The sequence below is a fragment of the Palaemon carinicauda genome, chromosome 2, assembly GCF_036898095.1.
Source record: "Palaemon carinicauda isolate YSFRI2023 chromosome 2, ASM3689809v2, whole genome shotgun sequence".
Classification (NCBI taxonomy): domain Eukaryota; kingdom Metazoa; phylum Arthropoda; class Malacostraca; order Decapoda; family Palaemonidae; genus Palaemon; species Palaemon carinicauda.
The window spans coordinates 183,124,812-183,145,437 of record NC_090726.1 but is presented as its reverse complement, the minus strand read 5'-3'; the positions used below and the strand labels follow the sequence as shown (position 1 = coordinate 183,145,437).

The window sequence follows — 20,626 nt, the reverse complement described above, 5'->3', positions numbered from 1 at the left end:
GGTTGAGCCCTCACCCACTACTGCACTCGCTGCTACGAATGGTCCCAGGGTGTAGCAGTTCTCGTAAAGAGACTGGACATCTTTAAGATAAAAAGATGCGAACACTGACTTGCTTCTCCAATAGGTTGCGTCCATTATACTTCGCAGAGATCTATTTTGTTTAAAGGCCACTGAAGTTGCGACAGCTCTAACTTCATGTGTCCTTACCTTCAGCAAAGCTTGGTCTTCCTCACTCAGATGGGAATGAGCTTCTCGTATTAACAGTCTGATAAAATAGGATAAAGCATTCTTTGACATAGGCAAAGATGGTTTCTTAACTGAACACCATAAAGCTTCTGACTGTCCTCGTAAAGGTTTAGTTCGTCTTAAATAGAACTTAAGAGCTCTCACAGGGCATAAGACTCTTTCTAGTTCATTTCCAACCATATTCGATAGGCTTGGAATATCGAACGATTTCGGCCAAGGACGAGAGGGTAGCTCGTTTTTGGCTAGAAAACCAAGTTGTAAAGAACATGTAGCCGTTTCAGATGAAAATCCGATGTTCCTGCTGAAGGCGTGAATCTCACTGACTCTTTTAGCTGTGGCTAAGCAAACCAGGAAAAGTGTCTTTAAAGTGAGATCTTTAAAGGAGGCTGATTGTAGCGGCTCGAACCTTTCTGACATGAGGAATCTTAGTACCACGTCTAAATTCCAACCAGGTGTAGCCAAACGACGCTCCTTCGTGGTCTCAAAAGACTTAAGGAGGTCCTGTAGATCTTTGTTGTTGGAAAAATCTAAGCCTCTGTGACGGAAGACTGATGCCAACATGCTTCTGTAACCCTTGATAGTGGGAGCTGAAAGAGATCGTTCTTTCCTCAGGTATAAAAGGAAGTCAGCTATTTGAGTTACAGAGGTACTGGTCGAGGATACAGATACTGACTTGCACCAGTTTCGGAAGACTTCCCATTTCGATTGGTAGACTCTAAGGGTGGATGTCCTCCTTGCTCTAGCAATCGCCCTGGCTGCCTCCTTCGAAAAGCCTCTAGCTCTCGAGAGTCTTTCGATAGTCTGAAGGCAGTCAGACGAAGAGCGTGGAGGCCTTGGTGTACCTTCTTTACGTGTGGCTGACGTAGAAGGTCCACCCTTAGAGGAAGAGTTCTGGGAACGTCCACTAGCCATCGAAGTACCTCGGTGAACCATTCTCTCGCGGGCCAGAGGGGAGCAACTAACGTCAACCTTGTCCCTTCGTGAGAGGCGAACTTCTGCAGTACCTTGTTGACAATCTTGAATGGGGGGAATGCATATAGGTCTAGATGTGACCAATCTAGGAGAAAGGCATCTATATGAACTGCTGCTGGGTCCGGGATTGGTGAGCAATATATTGGGAGCCTCTTGGTCATCGAGGTTGCGAAGAGATCTATGGTAGGCTGGCCCCATGTGGCCCAAAGTCTCTTGCACACATCCTTGTGAAGGGTCCATTCTGTTGGAATGATTTGTCCCTTCCGACTGAGGCAATCTGCCATGACATTCAAGTTGCCTTGGATGAACCTCGTTACTAGTGAAATGTTTAGATCTTTTGACCAGGTGAGGAGGTCCCTTGCGATCTCGTACAACGTCATAGAGTGGGTCCCTCCTTGCTTGGAGATGTACGCCAAAGCCGTGGTGTTGTCCGAGTTCACCTCCACCACTTTGCCTTGAAGGAGAGACTTGAAGCTTTTCAAGGCCAGATGAACTGCCAGTAGCTCCTTGCAGTTGATATGCATTGTCCTTTGACTCGAGTTCCAAGTTCCCGAGCATTCCCGACCGTCTAATGTCACGCCCCAGCCCGTGTCCGATGCGTCCGAGAAGAGAACGTGGTTGGGAGTCTGAACAGCCAGGGGCAGACCCTCTCTGAGGCTGATACTGTCCTTCCACCAAGTCAGGGAAGACTTCATCTTCTCGGAAATGGGGATCGAGACCGCTTCTAGCGTCTTGTCCTTTTTCCAGTAAACAGCTAGGTGATATTGAAGAGGACGGAGGTGTAGTCTTCCTAACGATACGAACTGTTCCAGGGATGATAGTGTCCCTATCAGACTCATCCACTGCCTGACTGAACATCGTTCCTTCTTCAGCATGTTCTGGATGCATAACTGGGCTTGACTTGTTCTGGGGGCCGACGGAAAAGCCCGAAAAGCTAGACTGTGAATCTCCATCCCTAAATACACAATAGTTTGGGATGGGACCACTTGAGACTTTTCCATATTGACCAGGAGACCCAATTCCTTGGTCAGATCTAGAGTCCACTTTAGATCCTTCAGACAGCGACGACTGGAAGAAGCTCTTAGAAGCCAGTCGTCCAAATAGAGGGAGGCTCTGATGTCCGCTAAATGAAGGAATTTGGCTACATTCCTCATCAGCCTCGTAAACACAAGAGGAGCTGTGCTTAGGCCAAAGCACAGGGCTTGAAACTGGTAGACAACCTTTTCATAAACGAATCTCAGAAAAGGTTGGGAGTCTGGGTGGATGGGGACGTGAAAGTATGCGTCCCTTAGGTCTAAAGAGACCATCCAGTCTTCCCTTCTGACCGCTGCTAGAACGGACTTTGTGGTCTCCATGGCGAACGTCTGCTTTGTGACAAAGACATTCAGCGCACTGACGTCTAGCACCGGCCTCCACCCTCCTGTCTTCTTTGCCACTAAGAAGAGACGGTTGTAGAAGCCCGGGGTTTGATGGTCCAGGACTTTGATTACCGCTCCCTTTTCTAGTAAGAGAGACACCTCCTGTTTCAATGCTTGTCTCTTGTCTTCCTCTCTGTACCTGGGAGAGAGATCGATGGGAGACGTTGCTAGAGGGGGTTTTCGTACAAACGGGATCTTGTACCCCTCTCTGAGCAACTTCACAGATTGTGCATCTGCGCCTCTCTTCTCCCAGGTCTGCCAGAAGTTCTTGAGTCTGGCTCCCACTGCTGTCTGAAGAAGCTGGCAGTCAGACTCTGCCTTTAAAGGACTTGGTTCCTTTCTTCTTCCCACGTCTCCCTTTGGCACGAGCACCTCCTCTGCTGGAGGCTCTGCCACGAAAGGGCGGAATAAATCGGGACGCTGGAGTGTCCATCCTTGGTCTAGCTGACAAGGTAGGCAAAGGGGTGGCTTTGCGGGCAGAGGACGCAACCAGGTCATGGGTGTCCTTCTGTATCAAAGAAGCAGCAATCTCCTTAATCAAGTCCTCTGGAAAAAGGCACTTAGAGAGAGGAGCAAACAGAAGTTCGGATCTTTGACAAGGTGTCACTCCAGCTGACAGGAAAGAGCAAAGGTTCTCACGCTTCTTGAGGACTCCGGATACGAACGATGCAGCAAGCTCACTAGACCCGTCACGTATGGCCTTGTCCATGCAGGACATGATGAGCAAGGAAGATTCCTTATCAGTTGGGGAGATCTTCCTGCTCAAAGCTCCCAGACACCAGTCTAAAAAGTTGAAGACCTCGAAGGCTCTAAATATCCCTTTCAACAGATGGTCTAGGTCCGAAGGTGACCAGCATATCTTAGAGCGTCTCATGGCTAGCCTGCGGGGAGAGTCTACAAGACTTGAGAAGTCGCCCTGGGCAGAGGCAGGAACTCCCAAGCCGAGAACTTCTCCCGTGGCATACCAGACGCTCGATCTGGAAGAGAGTCTAGCAGGGGGAAACGTAAAGGCTGTCTTCCCTAGACTCTTTTTGGACTGCATCCATTCTCCTATAACTCGTAAAGCTCTCTTGGACGAGCGTGCGAGGACGAGTCTAGTAAAGGCAGGCGAGGATGACTGCGTACCTAAAGCAAACTCTGACGGAGGAGAGCGCGGAGCCACAGACACAAACTGGTCCGGAAACATCTCTTTGAACAGAGCAAGAACTTTTCTAAAGTCCAAAGAGGGTTGCGTGGACTTGGGCTCGTCAAGGTCCGAATGTGGTTCATCAACGTGTGCCGCATCGTCATCATCAGAGAGTCCATCATCCGAGTATTGAGGAGGAAGCGGCAATGGAGTAGGTATCGGCTGGTTAGCTGAGTCCGGTCGCACGGGTGCACGCGTGACTGAACCGGACGCAACGTAATGGAACTGTTGCCCAGTCTGTGAGCTGGCAACAACCATAGCAGCGCGGGGACGCACAGCGTCTACTCCAGACTGTCTAGTCTGATGTGGGCGAGCAGAGGCAACCACACTGGGTTGCGGAGGTTGACGCACCGCGTCAAAACAAAACAACTCTGACGGTTGTTGTACCTCGCGAACGTCAACGGAAGGTTCCGTGCGTCTCTGAACGTCAACATGCGGCTGGCAGGGCACACTGGAACGCATGGATGGCGGGACTCTCTCAGCTGGAGTGCGCAAGAAGGTCGCCTCAGCGTCCACAGGACGCACAACCGAGAGTGTGGTTGGTTGTAGGCAAGAGGTTGGTGTAGCAGCAACCTTCTCCGCACGAAAGTCCTGCATCAGAGACGTTAATTGGTACTGCATGGTCTGCAGCAAAGACCACTTAGGGTCTGCAGGAGCAGGTGCGGCGACAGACGGTGTAACTGCCTGAGGCGGTACCCGCTTTGCCTCTCTTAGGAGGTGAGCAGTCATCGGAAGACTGCAGCGAGTCCGAACTGACCCAGTGGCTACACCTGGGCCGTTGGACTTGCGCGGAAGGGACCGACTTGCGCTTAAGAGGTCGTGAGACCTTGGTCCATGGTTTCTTACGAGAAACCTCTTCCGCAGACGAGGAATAAATGGGCTCTCTCGTCTTTGTGTGGGTGGGGCGATCTTGGGTAGATACGCCCGAAACCACGGAGGGAACGTCTGTTCGCTGATTAAAGCCTCTCGAACCCATTGGTCGTACGACATTGCTTCTCCCCTGGACTTGGGAGCTTGCAAGAGGTCCCGGACTAGGAGGACGACCGGCACGAACAGACGAACCCTCAAGCGCAACACTATCCACAACACTATCACTCACTTTACCACTTCCCACTGCACTTTTACACTTCAGCTCCTTGACGTCCGCCATGAGCTGGTTACGGTCACTAGCCAGGGACTCAAGTCTCTCACCCAGAGCTTGGATGGCACGCATCATGTCAGCCATCGAAGGTTCCTAAGTGCCAGAAGGGGGATCAGGAGCAACCACTACAGGGGAAGGAATAGGTTGTGGGGCATGAGGAGAGGAAAAATCAACAGAACGAGATGAACTTCTCCTGACTCTATCTCTCTCTAGCCTACGTGTATATTTTTGGAATTCGATAAAATCGAATTCCGAAAGCCCAACGCATTCCTCACATCGATCTTCCAATTGACAGGTTTTATCCCGACAATTGGAACAAACGGTGTGAGGATCGACAGAGGCCTTCGGAAGACGCCTTGAACAGTCCCTAGCATTACACTTCCTGAATTTTGGGACTTGAGAAGGGTCAGCCATTTTGAATTGGTCAAAGGGGAATTCAAAAACTATCCAAAGTCATCAACAAATAATCCGATATCAAAAAAAGAATGCAAGGATTTATTGAAGAGAAAGCCTGCACAGCGAAAGCTCAAAACTAGAATAGTGTACTTCACCAAATAGTTGTGAAAACAAATCCAGTTAGCAACAGCGAATTAGTAGGTCTTGCCGGTAGCACGACAGAGAGAAAATTGAGTTCTTTGTTTACAATGAATACTGAGTACCTGCACGACAGATGGCGCTGTTGAAGTACACCCCCTACCTGCATAGCGATCGCTGGCGGATTTTTTCCGTAGAGTTTTCTGTCGAGCAGCAGAGCTGCAGCTTATATAATCACCGGCTAAGTTAAATATTGAAAAAGGCAATGCTACATTAACTACAGTCTCCTTCAATGAAATAATAACAGGTGAAATGATAATAATGGTAATTCTCATTTGATAAAAATGTCAAAATTCTACTACAAAAGATATTAGATGCTTAGGACCTTACTTTGATTTGATCCAAAGCTCCACAGTCAACTGTACCGAAGGAAAGTAACCGTCCATCAGCTGGGCTTACTACAGCTGCAGAATTATCAACTGGACGCACACCTTCCTTGAGTGATCGTCTGAATAATTCTGAGAGACATCGATATTTTTCTAAATCTTCTACTTCAGCTTCAGCCATATTGCAACCAAATGCTCTTACATAAAGGCCAAGAACGGACTTTCTTGACCACTCTGGTAGTTCCAAACCTGAAAAATTAAGATGAGGAGAAATATCAGTTATTATGTCTGCATCTGAAACAATGCTATGTAAAATTTGGCTCAAATGCTCAATGAATATTCTGTATGAAGGAAAGATATTACTAGGGTGTACTAAAATCCATGCAACACAATGAACACATGGTTAAGATGAGAGAGAGAGAGAGAGAGAGAGAGAGAGAGAGAGAGAGAGAGAGAGAGAGAGAGAGAGAGAGAGAGAGAGAGAGAGAGAGAGAGAGAGAGAGAGAGCATTTACTGTATAACAAAAGTATCTTCTCTCATGAGGGTAGAATATATGTTGTGATATAGAGAAATATGAATAAACCCATGGCTAATTTTTTAACTTTACTAGGGTAAAAATATACAACAAATATTAGACACTTTAGTAAAACAATGCTGCATTACTATTGTTTTCTACAAGTATAACATTTTGAATAAATTCTTCTCACCATTAACCCATCCCCATGCTCTACTGAAGTACCTCAAAGGTAAAAGCTTGTATGCTTGAACCTCCCATTCATCAGCCAAGCAGTCACAAGGTTCGATCTGACCAAGTTTTGCTGCTTCCCGCTTACGGGTGTGCCTGTACTGCTGAAAGGCAATAAGGGCAAGGCCTACACCCACAGGAAGAGGAGTCCAGCGCAGAGAACGTAGATAATGCTTGAAGCTTGACTGTGCCATGATGTTGGAATCAAAGAACACTGGAAAAGAATATTTTGTAAATTTTAGTCTTAATTTTCAATATGTAATGAAACGGTAAACACAGAATACTCTACAGTACAGTACTGTATAGTCAATCCAAATTTCATCTTATGGTATACAAAGGCTTAGGATCTCTGTCATCCTACACATTCACAATTAAATAGTAACCATACCTTCTCTGTTCATCTTCTAAAACTGACCATGTTAAATGGGTATACTGTACTGGTAGCTAATTAAGATTTGAAAGGCACATACACAGTACAGTATAAAATATCTATTATTATTTCCATGAATTTTACTTCTATAAAACCCTCGCTAAATTCTAATGGCTCGTCCTTTCAGCTTCGAAGAAAGTAATACCCTTATAAATAGCGTTGGTTTATATTAAGTTACGGAACAAATGAACAATTATAAATATAATGAAGACCAAATACCACAAATTTCTGTATATTTTTTGTCAGTTTCCAGCTATCGTGTGGGGCCGTGAAATAAAACATCCGCGATAGTCGTTTGATTACTGTACACAAGAAAACAAAGATTCCTGAATTATCAACATGATGTTTATGTATTTTCAACTGATTGCAAATATAACACATGTATCTAACCAGTCACATGATATCCTAACTATCATAGAAGCTTTGCCTTTCCACAGACCACCATACACCTAACCTAAACTAGGATACCATGTTCTTAGTGATCAAACATTGACATGTCTCTGAACAATGCATGACCACATATTCCGAAGTTTTTCTTTCACACGGTGTACACAACTGATTTGCAGTTTTACCCTGAACTGTGCACATATCAAGCCACCTTAACCTAACCTACCCTAGGGCACCATTTACTACTGAACTCTAAGGCAAGTCAGCAACCATCCTAGACTGCTGTAAGACCATAGTGTTTCAATTTTTTGTCCTCAATAAGTCTTTAAATGGTCACAGAGCTCTAATACAATTCAGCTGGTTAGAAAGTGTTTGGCAGAATAAGAATATCTAAGGCAACTTTTATGTAAGTAAGACCATGGGGGATATCAGGTTTGAAAATCTCTAGGTTAATATATCATATTTCAATTTCTAGCAAAACTGGAATTTACTATAAGAAATAGACAAGACCTGGCTATTCTGGAATTTTTTCTCTGTATGACTGATGGGAGCTGGGTCATAATAACTCACGTACCGACTGACAACCATGTGAACAGCCTTTCATTGTCTGATTACTTTTGGGAGACTGAAGGCAGGTTACTGCGCATCCAATATTTGCAATCACTTTTAGTGGCTGTTGTGTTTTTGCAAGACTTTTTTCATTGGCTGGCTGTTTTAACCAACTAAGAGCGTCATAGTGGTTATGCAAAAAAATCATGTTAGTTGATTTATAACAGCCATTTTTTACCCCTTAATCTTCAGTTCCAGCAGGACTACCGTCACAAGATGTCTTCCACCGAGGAGTTCAAACTATTTCGTAATTTAACGTAATGTCATCTACTTCGGTATTTGATTACACTGTATTTAGAACACTCTGTTCACTATATGGCTGTTGTTACTCATCGCAAAGTAAAAAATATAATTGAAATAATGACCGACATAGTTGGCATGTGGTGCACATTCATGTACCACTTAACAGAATAGGAGAGCAAGGAGATAAATTATTCAATTGGGAGTGAGGTGAGCCACAGGGGAGCAAAAACTCTCCGCATGCTCGCACGAAATATGACGCTTTTGTGACGAGAACGTAGAGAGAAAGGTAAATAAATTACTGTACTTTTTAATCATGTTGCTAAAGAAAAGTTGTTGGAATTTTCATTATGTTTATGACAAAATACATAAATTACTATGCAAACAGGTGAAATGAAACTTCACAAATTCTCACATACTGTAGTTACCACTAAGTTACCATATACAGTATTGGGGTGTATGTATGATAGTGGCCACCTGTATGTATTAATATGGCCGGAGGTGTAAGAGGGTCGCAGGGGGGTGTTAGCCACCCCCCCTTTAAGTAAGTAGGTAAGGACACTACTTATAGGATAGGTTGGGGGGGGGGGAAGGTTTAGGTAGAGCCTTTGTATATCAGCGGCCAGTTCCTCACGCATTCATTAGAAATGGTCATCAACTAACCTAAACTTTCCCCCCAAACCTACAAGCCGTGTCCCTACCTATTTACCTAATGCCCCCTGCGAGCCCTCTTACACTGCCGAATTCTAAGTTAGACATACTAATACATACAGGTGGCCGCTAACATACATACACCATGTTTAGGTTAGGTAAGTAGGTAAGGACATGGCTTGTAGATTAGGTTAGAGGGAAAATTTAGGTTAGTTGATATCAATTTTTAATCCAAATGGGAGGAACTGGCCGCTGATATACAAAGGCTCCAAGTCGTGTCCTAACCTACTTACCTAACAAGAGGGGGGGGGGGGATAACGGTTCCTTGCGACCGCCCATACATTGCCGTTTTCTTAGTCGGCTGTCACCATACATACAGGTGGCGGCTATCATACATACACCCCCATATTTAGTGATCTGGGATTAAAGTTTCCTTTACTAAAACAAAGCCCACTGTGTCCGCCGATCTACAAACCTTGCCAAAAAAGAAAGGGTAGTTTTACTTACTGTCAGGGAATCATTCCATATATATTATACTAAGTATTTATCTGCAACAAAAATAAGAGTCATTTTCGAAGGAAACGGGTGTTTTTCTACAAGGAAACGTTGGTTTTTACTAAGAAAGATTACCCTGACCGTAAGTAAAGCAATACCAATGAAAGCATGTCAATAACTATAAATGGAGAGATTTCATAAGTACACTGTCTCCTTTGATATTTGCAAGGACTTATAACGGTTGCATGAAAACCAGATATAAATATAACAGCATGTCAGGCGACAAAAAGTGAGAATAATCACCGTCTCACAGGAGAGTAAGGCTAGTTACACAAAATGTAAACAAACCAACACCAGGCGCCGTCCGCCAGTCCACAAAACTCTTCTTCTCTTTAAGAGTTTAAGTAGATCTGGCTCTCAGGGCACAACCAACATTTTAGGAAAAATGCTAGGTAACAAAAATGCAATGTCAACATATAAACTAAATAAAAAGGGTAATATTATCATCAACAGTTATGTGGGGGAAATGGGACAACATAAGGATTTGGGGAAATGTTACGCTTCTTACGCAGGGTACAGTATTTGGAACAAAACCAATGTTCAAATGTTACAGTTACACAAGAAGGAAATCAATCACTTGTCAGAAACATAAGCATAGAATTATTATTATTATTATCATTATTATTATTATTATTATTATTACTTGCTAAGCTACAAACCTATTTAGAAAAGCAGGATGCTATAAGCCCAAGGGCTCCAACAGGGAAAATAGCTCAAAAAGGAAAAGAAATAAGGAAATAAACTACAAGAGAAATAATAGGACAATGAAAGATGTGTTAAGAACGGTACCATTAAAATAGATCTTCCATTCATAGACTATACAAACTTAAAAAAAGGCAATAGGAAGAGAAATAAGATAGAAAAATGTGCTTGAGTGTACCCTCAAGCAAGAGAATTCTACCCCAAGACAGTGGAAGACCATGGTACTGAGGCTATGGCACTATCCAAGATTAGAGAACAATGGTTTGATTTTGGAGTATCCTCCTAGAAGAGCTGATTACTATAGCTAAAAAGTCTTCTACCCTTACTAAGAGGAAAGTAGCCACTGAACAATTATAGTGCAGTAGTTAACCTCTTTTGTGAAGAAGAATTGTTTGGTGATCTAAGTGTTGCCAAATGTATGAGGACAGAAGAATGTGGAAAGAATAGGCCAGACTATCTGGGGGTGTGTAGGCAAAGAAAAATGAGCCGTAACCAGAGAGATGGATCCAATAGTGTCTGATCAGACAAGGGACCCAATAACTCTCTAAATGGCATACTGTCACCCAGGAGTAAAGAAACAATGTAAGGATGACTGTAAGCAATTGTCACACTATGGATTATGAAAACAGCTTTGCACCAATACTCAGAAACCAGTTTACTGCTTTAAAATTATCTAAATGTGATAAAGAAGTTCATCGGTTGCTTATGAATGGTAAAGATTACAAACCATAGTTAGAGCTACTGTATCCCATTTTCAGTTGGACCATGATTTGGAACCTTATAAATGATAAGTGTATTGATAAGAACAGCAGGGAAATAGTGAATACAAATGACAAATGAGAATAAATGTTTTCAGTTGTGCTATAGAAAATGACGTGTATTTCATTTATTTTTGTCCATCACTGAAGCAAAGATTATCATGGTTCAAGTCACTTTAGAAAAAAATGTAGTAAGATCAAAAAAACTAGTTTGCTAAAAACAGTGAAATTAGCTTTTGAAACTGTCAGATAGGCTATATGAAAATATTGCAATAGTTCTGTTATCAGATTTTTAGCGGGAGTGTGGTATGGACGACTTATTGAACTGTTGATAGATGACCCAAATTTGGTTATATTCATAAGAAATGAAATGTAAATAACAAAAATGTTAATAAGTCATACTTTCGAAGAGGAATTAAATAGGGAATTTAAGCTACAAAACATACAATTTCTGATATAATATAGATATATATGTGTTGCTAAATAAATGGCTACTGATGAAATCATATGGAAACAAATGTAACACCTATATTTTTTCAATAAAATTACTTAAATATGTAGCGTTTGTGTTTATAAGTAATGGACGTTTGCACAATAAACTCTATAATATAAATATGAATAATATGAACGTACTGTGAGGTTTAACCACTTTATTATTTTCTTAATACAAGTAAAAATTACTCCACATGATTAAGCTTCTGTCCGACGGAGCTCGGCTCTGACACTCTAGCTTATCATCACCATCACCATCATTATTATTATTATTATTATTATTATTATTATTATTATTATTATTAATTGCTAAGCTACAACCCTAGTTGGAAATGCAGGACGCTATAAGCCCTAGGGCTCCAACAGGGAATCCTAAGACAGTGGAAGACCATGGTACAGAGGCTATAGCACTACCCAAGACTAGAGAAAATTGGTTTTATTTTGGAGTCATCTTCTCCTAGAAGAGCTGCTTACCATAGCTAAAGAGTCTCTTCTACCATTTCCAAGAGAAAAATATCCACTGAACAGTTACAGTTGACCCCTAGAGCGAAGAGGAATTGTTTTGTAATCTCAGTATTATCAGGTGTATGAGGACAGAGGAGAATGTGGAAAGAATATGCCAGACTATTCGGTTTATGTATAGGTAAAGGAAAAGTGAGGCATAACCAGAGAGATGGATCCACGGTAGTACTGTCGCGCCAGTCAAATGACCCAATAACTCTCTAGCGGTAGTAGCTCAACGGGCGGTTGGTGCCCTAGCCAAACCCACTGCCTATTATAGTTGTATAAAGTGTTTAAATTGGTTGCAAAATAGTCAAGATAGTTAGAACAGATGCAATTAAATCATATGCAATAAACTACTGTATATATTTCTATTTTGTGTTATATTTTTGTTAAATACTGCATAAGTTCACATCTATATTAAGAGGATAATAACGAGAACAATGTAAATCGATAAAATGCAAGTGTATTATTACATTCTTTTTTTAAACTTCATAAGCCAGAGGCATTATTAATAACAAATAAAGCAAAGAAACATGGAGAGTTAAAGGCACGGGTGAAGGTTTAACAACTGAAACAGTAAAAAATAAGGTTGAATACTCAAGGGAATGGTTTTAGAACATAAGGCCATAAGGGCAAGAGACTAGTTGAAGGTGGAATGTGTGTTGCAATAAATTAGAATATATAAAAACGTTATAAGAGTAAGTATATTAACTACAGGTTGAAATAAGGATGTGGGAGGCAGAACTGGATGTGGTGGCCGATTTGGTTACGTCCTTCACTGGCGAACGCCAGATTGGGGTTCGAGTCCCGCTCTAACTCGTTAGTTTCTTTGGTCGCTGCAACCTCACCACCTTTGTGAGCTAAGGATAGGGGGTTTGGGGGAGCCTATATGCCTATCTTATGAGTCATCTGCAGCCATTGCTTGGCCCTCCTTGGTCCTAGCTTGGGTGGAGATGGGGCTTGGGCATTGTCCTGCATGATTGGGCTATGTCACTGTCCCTTGCCTCTGTCATTCATGAGCGGCCTTTAAACCTTTAGAGTGTTTGTAAATCTTGAAAATTCCGGTGTTATGAAATAAAAAAAAGGAATGGAAGAGTTAGATTATGTTAGAAGGACCTCAGATTAATAGTAGAACCTAGCGTTTGGCAACTGGTAAATAGAATTAAGTATAAAAGGGTGATGCTTTCTCATCAAACAGTAATGTCAGAGTTAAAGAGGTTGTCAAAGATCGAATCAGGGAGCATTGTATGGAACACTGGAAAATGCCTCTCATAAATACCTAAAATTAAAATTTCCCCATTTTTAGATTAGATTTAGATTCTCACGTATTTAGGTATGGGTGGCTCTTTTACATAACTTGGGCTGTGTGCGTGGAATTGTATATATAAACTTTGCATAATTTTTTGCTTTTAGAGACTAGTCCAGTCTCGGGTTACAAGCCCTCATATCCGGCCCCATATTTAACCATGTATTATTATTATTATTATTATTATTATTATTATTATTACAAGCCAAGCTACAACCCTAGTTGGAAAAGCAAGATGCTATAAGCCTAAGGGCTCCAACAGGGAAAAATAGCAAAAGACCTCGAGTCTAGAGCAAGAATATTTTGATTACCATTTTGCATTTCTTTGATTGATTTTAATTATTTGCATCAATTTCTTGCCAATGTTAAGATCTCCGATTACAAATTAAAGTAGATGAGACAAGATTTTAGAAGGCAAGAAGTCAAGAAAGGTAATAGAAGTAAAACAGAAAATGTCATTGGAAGGAAAATAGAAGAGAAAAAGGACAAAGTTGTGGTTTTTTAGGGAATGACAGAGCGAACTACGTTCTAGAACTAAACACCTAAGGTTTAAAGGCCACTCATGAATGGCAGGGGCAAGGGACAGTGATATTGCCCTATAAAGCAGGACAATGCCCTAGAGACTGACCATACGCACATATGATCGCCGCCCAGGCACCTTCTCCACCTAAGCTAGGACCAAGGAGGGCCAGCCAGTGGCTACTGATGACTCAACAGGCAGACCTATAGGCTCCCCCAAACAACCCATTCTTAGCTCACAAGGATGGTGAGGTTGCAGCGACCAAAGAAACTAACGAGTTTGAGCGGGACTCGAACCCCTGTCTGGCGTTCACCAGTCAGGAACGTTACCACATCGGTCACCGCAACGAGATTAGTCAAGCTGAATTTAAAAGAACGCTACAGAAACAGGAATGAAGATAGTAGTTTCTAAGAGCTATGCAGGGAGACAGTTGGCACAACAAAACATTTGTTTAATGCTAGAAAATTGAAACTAAATCAGGACAATTAGTAGTATAATAACGTTAGAAAAATAGAAAACCAATAAAAGTACTGTAGTAGCTCAATATATTAAGAAAAGCGTTGGAGCTCAAAAGTAAATATACTGTATTATTATTATTATTATTATTATTATTATTATTATTATTATTACTTGTTAAGCTACAACCCTAATTGGAAAAGAAGGATGCTTAAAGCATCCTTCTTTTCCAACTAGGATTGTAGCTTAACAAGTAATAATAATAATAATAATAATAATAATAATAATAATAATAGAAATAATAATAATAATAATAAAATAGCCCATTGAGGGAAGGAAACAAAGAAAAAGAAAATGTTTTAATAAGATTAACAACATTAAAATAAATAATTCGTATATGAACTAAAAAAAAATGATCAAAACAAGAGGAAGAGAAACTAGATAGAATAGTTTGCCCTATTATTATTATTATTATTATTATTATTATTATTATTATTATTGTTATTATTATTACTTGCTAAGCTACAACCCTAGTTGGAAAAGCAGAATGCTAGTGTACTATCAAGCAAGAGAACTCTAACTTAAGACAGTGGAAGACCATGGTACAGAGGCTATGGCACTATCCAAGACTAGAGAGCAATGATTTGATTTTGGAGTGTCCTTCTCGCTTACCACAGCTAAAGGGTTTTTTCTACCCTTACCAAGAGGAAAGTGGCAACTGAACAATTACAGTGTAACATTTAACCCCTCGGGGGAAGAAAAATTGCAAGAAAGAAATGCTTTTTGTTTTCATAGGATGTAATTAACAAATCATCTGCAGATAGGCCTATCCACAATATAAGGACTATGGAGAGGGCGACAAGGAATAAAGCACCAAAACTAATATTTAACACGGTAAGTGTGATATTAATGCAAAGGACGACGCATTTGGTAGTTTCTATAAATTTCAAGTAAGAATAACTATTATAAAACGAGAATATTGGGTAAATCAGAAAGACTATCTTTATTACTTGGTAAAAATTCTAGTACAGACATTAGACTTCTTTAAAAACCAGGCTTAAGATTTTCAAAAATCAAGAAACAATAGAACCAATAATAGCACCAGACTTAAAAATTATAGGGAATAAGACATGATACTAAGGGAGGAATGGGAAACGATAATAAATGAGAATAAGTTAAAATGGGAATTAGAATGATATAAAAATATGACACTATGTAGAGGGCAACATTTTCAGTGAAGCCGAGAAGGCCCCAAAAAGGCTCAGAATTACAAAATATACATTTTTGAAAAAATAAAAATAAATAAAGAAAAATAAAGGAAATATATGTCATTTTATTTACGGTTAATATCATTATTACGATTTCACCAGAATTCAGTCAAAAGATGAACAGATTCGCCTTGGGAGGTAATGTTCAAGCATGAAATAACAGGAAACAATGCCATTTACGATAAAGTGAGGAAAGAAACTATATTCGAATGAACATCAGTAATCAAAGAAGAAAGAAATAAATTGGTCAGATTAAAAAAATAAGGAATGCCACAATAAGCAGATTAAATGAGCATATGTATATATTTTGATAGTCGAATGAAGCAAACGAACAAATAAGTAAAGAATAAAAACCAAAGAGTGGAGTATGTAATTTAATCTTTCTTAACACGGAGACACTAGGAGGGTATGACGAATTGCATTGAAAGGAAAAGCACATGAAATAGAAATAGTTTCAACCACATTTCAAACGATGAAATGTCGAGCTTTATAAAAGAAAAAAAGAAAAAAAAAAACGAAATATGTGAATGAAAAGATACGATTTAAAATTATACGAAATATGAGCGACCATGATGGGACCATCAAGTTTCACTTAATTGGAACTTAATGATAGAAAACACACACGATTAGTGTCCTGTATATAAAATCAAATATGAATCATGATTTTAATGTATTTTAATACGTATCAAACAAGTATATATATTGTATGTAAATAGACCTAGCCTACATATTATGTGAAACTGTGTTCGTCTTGTTTATTCCATGAACAATATTATTCAACCTGAAACGCTACCCGTTGAGATACTACCACCAGAGTGTTATTGGGTCCTAGACAAGACTGCATTAGATCCCTCTCTCCGGTAACGGCTCATTTTTCCTTTGCTTACACATGAACTGAATAGTCTAGCCTATTCTTTTCACATTTTCCTCTGTTCTCATGCACTTGGCAACACCGAGATTACCAGACAATTATTCCTCTTGATAAGGGTAAAAGACAATCTTTAACTATGGAAAACATCTATTCTAGGAGGACACTCCAAAATCAAACCCTTGTTCTCTAGTCTTAGGAAGTGCCATAGCCTCTGTATCAAGGCCTTCCACTCTCTTGGAGTAGCGTTCTCTTGCTTGAGGGTACTCCAGGCCTAGGGCTCGCAGTTCTTTTTCATTTCTCTTCATCTTGTTTTTGGAAGTTTTTATAGTTCATAAATGAAAGATCTAATTTACCGTTGTCATTAGTCTTAAAATATATTATTTTGGATGTTTATTACTTCTCTTGTAGTTTATTTCCTGGTTTCCTTTCCTCACTGAGCCATTTTCCCTGTTGGAGCTCTTAGGCTTATAGCATATTGCTTTTCCAACTAGGGTTATAGTTTAGCTTGTAATAATAATAATAATAATAATAATAATAATAATAATAATAATAATAATAATAATAATAATTTAGCCACCATTTGAACAGCTATTCCCTTTTCGGTTCACTTTGTCAAGGAACGAATGTGTGATTATCGTAATGAGCCGCAAATAAATCCTTTATACCTATATTATAATAAATGGACAAGCAGTGTCTGTATGTGCTTATTTCTGATGTTGAATTAAGCTGGTTACGTGTAAGCACGACTTCTTGTTCGTACGATACGTAAATTAGTATACATAAACCGTGGTACGGGTATTATTATTATTATTATTATTATTATTATTATTATTATTATTATTATTATTATTATTATTATTAGCCGAGCTACAACACTAGTTGAAAAAGCAAGATGCTATAAGCCCAAGGGATCCAATAGGGAAAAATAGCCCAGTGAGGAAAGGAAACAAGGAAATAAATAAATGATGAGAACAAATTAACAACAAATCATTCTAAAAACAGTAACAAAGTCAAAACAGATATGTCATATACAAACTATTAACAACGTAAAAACAGATATGTCGTACATAAACTATTAACAACGTCAAAACAGATATGTCATATATAAAATATAAAAAGACTCATGTCAACCTGATCAAAATAAAAACATTTGCTGCAATTTTGAACTTTTGATGAGTAGGCCTATGCAAAGTTTGTTATTAAAAGTTAACCTATTAACATAGCTATACAACGCTATTTCATATCGATAGACAGGCATTTCGCAACTCCAACTATTAATGTCATTAACACATGGAAGAGGCCCATGCGAATCTTGAAACAGATAAAAGCGATGCAGTAAGCGACAAAGTTAGATTGAATAATTTAATAAGAAAGCAGACACCATGTAGGCCTATTGAAAAATATATGAAAACCACGGTTGAGGTACTTGATGAAAACAATGCAGTAGTTTTGACAAAATTGCGGACTGCTTGCATGGTTGGTGATTTGTAGGCTACATGTTAAACATATGACCTTCTGCAATGGCGATTCAGAATCATAAGTGATGGTGAGTTGCTGAAGTGAAAAAACGGGGTCTAGTTGCAACCTCTGAACTCGGTCTTTCTAACCGACGCCTCATAAACTTACTTTTGGTTCCTTTTACATTCGAGTACTTAAATCCAAATGCAATAATATTGCAACTAAAATGTAACTGAAATCTAGCGTAAATGTGTTTGCATGCACACTTCCCTTTGACGGCAGTTAGGACCTACTTAAAGTATGAAATTTAGTTCAAAAGTTTCAGAAACTACTGGTTTTATTAGTATCAACGGATTTTATAACTTCTTAACGTACTTCGATGATGCCTTGGAATGTTCAGAAGCTTTAAAAACTGCACCGTTGCACATTAGAATTGAACAAGATACGTGATTATCTGTTAGATAAACTTTAAAAAATATTCGAGTTCATGAACATCAAAATGCATATCACACGTGCCTGCAACTGTAGTTGAAATACGTGTACAGTATAGCGAAAAAAATGTTTGTGAGTCATTTTACAGTCATGAAGTATACACACACATGCATGCATGCATAGTAGATTAGCGCTACTCCAAGTTACAAATGGAAAATAGAAAGAGAAATGTATTAATTAAATGTGTTAAACAGGAAATCGAACTGGCAACACTGAGAGGAGGAAAGGAAGTTAGATAACATGCTTCCGAACACTTCTTAGTTACTCACGAGAAGGGAATATCCAGTTCTCTGTTAAATATCTTGGTCCGAATTGGTGGTATTCTATGCGAAGGCGTGGAAAGAGAGCAATAATATCTGTTAGTTCAGTGTTTTTTTTTTTTATCAGGGGATTTAAATAAAAAGATTCCAGTGTTTTTAAAACCTTAAAAGGAATAGAAACAGTGCATTCAATTCAGGAGAGAGAGAGAGAGAGAGAGAGAGAGAGAGAGAGAGAGAGAGAGAGAGAGAGAGAGAGAGAGAGAGAGAGAGAGAGAGAGAGAGAGAGCACTCTAATAAATTAAAATTATCTTCCAACAGCGAGACATAAGTTAATGATTGCTATGAAAATAAGGCATTCTATTCCTCTAATAACTTAATGAGTTATTTTTCCTCATGAGATACATATGATTGACTATTAAGCCGGGAGCGCGCGCGCGCACGCACACACACACACACACACACACACACACACACACACACCAGAGCAAAGCACTATCGCATAAGTTAAATATACGCGTATCAAGGCGTTCAAATGTTGAGAACACAACTTTGGCACTTCATGAAAGAAGCTTCATTGCGTTCCACTGCGATCACCGATCAGACTGTCCTTCTACTGGCTGTATTATTCCACTGCCTTAGGTTAGTTAGAGTTCTCTTGCTTGAGGGTACACTCAGCCACACTATTCTATCTTATTTCTCTTCCTCTTGTTTTGTTAAACTGTTTATAGTAATAAAGGAGATATTTATTTTAATGTTACTGTTCTTAAAATACAGTATGTTATTTTTCCTTGTTTCCTTTCATCACTGGGCTATTTTCCCTGTTGGAGCCCCTGGGCTTATAGCAGCCTGCTTTTCCAACTAGGGTTGTAGCTTAGCAAGTATTAATAATAATAATAATAATAATAATAATAATAATAATAATAATAATAAAAATAACAATAATAATAAAAATGATAATAATAATAATAATAATAATACAATAACCTATATTTACTTCTGAACTCCAACGCTTGTCTTAATATATTGAGCTACTACTTTTATTGGTTTACAATTTTCTAACATTATTATACTACTATAAAACAAAACTAGAGGAAGAGAAATAAGATAGAATAGTGTGCCCGATTGTACCCTCAAGCAAGAGAACTCTAACCCAAGGCAGTGGAATAATGCAGCCCGTAGTAAAGACAGACTGATCGGCGATCACAGTGGAACGCAATGATTTTTTTTCGTGACGTGCGACAGATGCGTTCTCTGCATTTTGACGCCTTGATACGCATATATTCGTAACACTGTTATGCAACAGTGCTCTGCTCTCGTGTGTGCGCCCGGCTTTATGGTCGATCATAGGAAAAATAACTCTTTATGTTATAAGAGAAATAGAATGCATTATTTTTATTGCCATCATTAACTCAGGTTTTGGTATTGGAAGATAATTTTAATTAATTAGTGCCCCCCCCTCTCTCTCTCTCTCTCTCTCTCTCTCTCTCTCTCTCTCTCTCTCTCTCTCTCTCTCTCTCTCTAAAAGATATCAGTTCTTAATCTCGTTACTTTTATCGATAAAGGGGACTTTTATAGTTTATATATGAAAGATTTATTTTAATGTTACTGCTATTAAAATATTTTATTTTGATTGTTCATTACTTCTCTTGTAGTTTGTTTATTTCCTCACTACTTTTCTCACTGGGCTATTTCCAATTAGGGTTGTAGCTTAGCTTGTAATAATAATAATAATAATAATAATAATAATAATCATCATCATCATCATCAGACTAAAAAATTCTGATTCTTGGCGTCAAGTTAAGCAGTCTCAGCGTAGCCCGTTGATTCGTTTGCAATTCAAGTTCCGTCCACATTTCGAAACGCGTATGTAACATCTCTTTAAAACGACGGTTATTTACCGACAGTCAGCTGAAGTGACCCCGTAGTGAGGTAGTAGGTTGGCCAGGGCACCAGCCGCCCGTTGAGATACTACCGCTAGAGAGTTAGGGGGTCCTTTGACTGGCCAGACAGTACCATATTGGATCCTTCTCTCTGGTTAC

The 20,626-nt window shown here is 39.6% G+C and overlaps 1 protein-coding gene across 4 annotated transcripts in view; it reads right to left on the bottom strand.

Moving 5' to 3' along the window:
* The window catches only part of Pisd (phosphatidylserine decarboxylase), a 76,539-nt gene that overhangs the window by 21,006 nt on the left and 34,907 nt on the right, over positions 1-20,626 (bottom strand). Inside the window, exons 2-4 of one of the 4 annotated variants that reach the window (XM_068359757.1) lie at positions 18,597-18,650; positions 6,591-6,842; positions 5,888-6,132 (exon numbers count right to left, since the gene is read on the bottom strand). In XM_068359757.1, the coding sequence (XP_068215858.1) occupies positions 5,888-6,132; positions 6,591-6,842; positions 18,597-18,650 (551 nt within the window). Of the gene's footprint in view, positions 1-5,887; positions 6,133-6,590; positions 6,843-9,743; positions 9,834-18,596; positions 18,651-20,626 lie in introns of those variants that run through there. The other 3 variants (XM_068359767.1, XM_068359771.1, XM_068359763.1) reach the window with 3 other exon arrangements.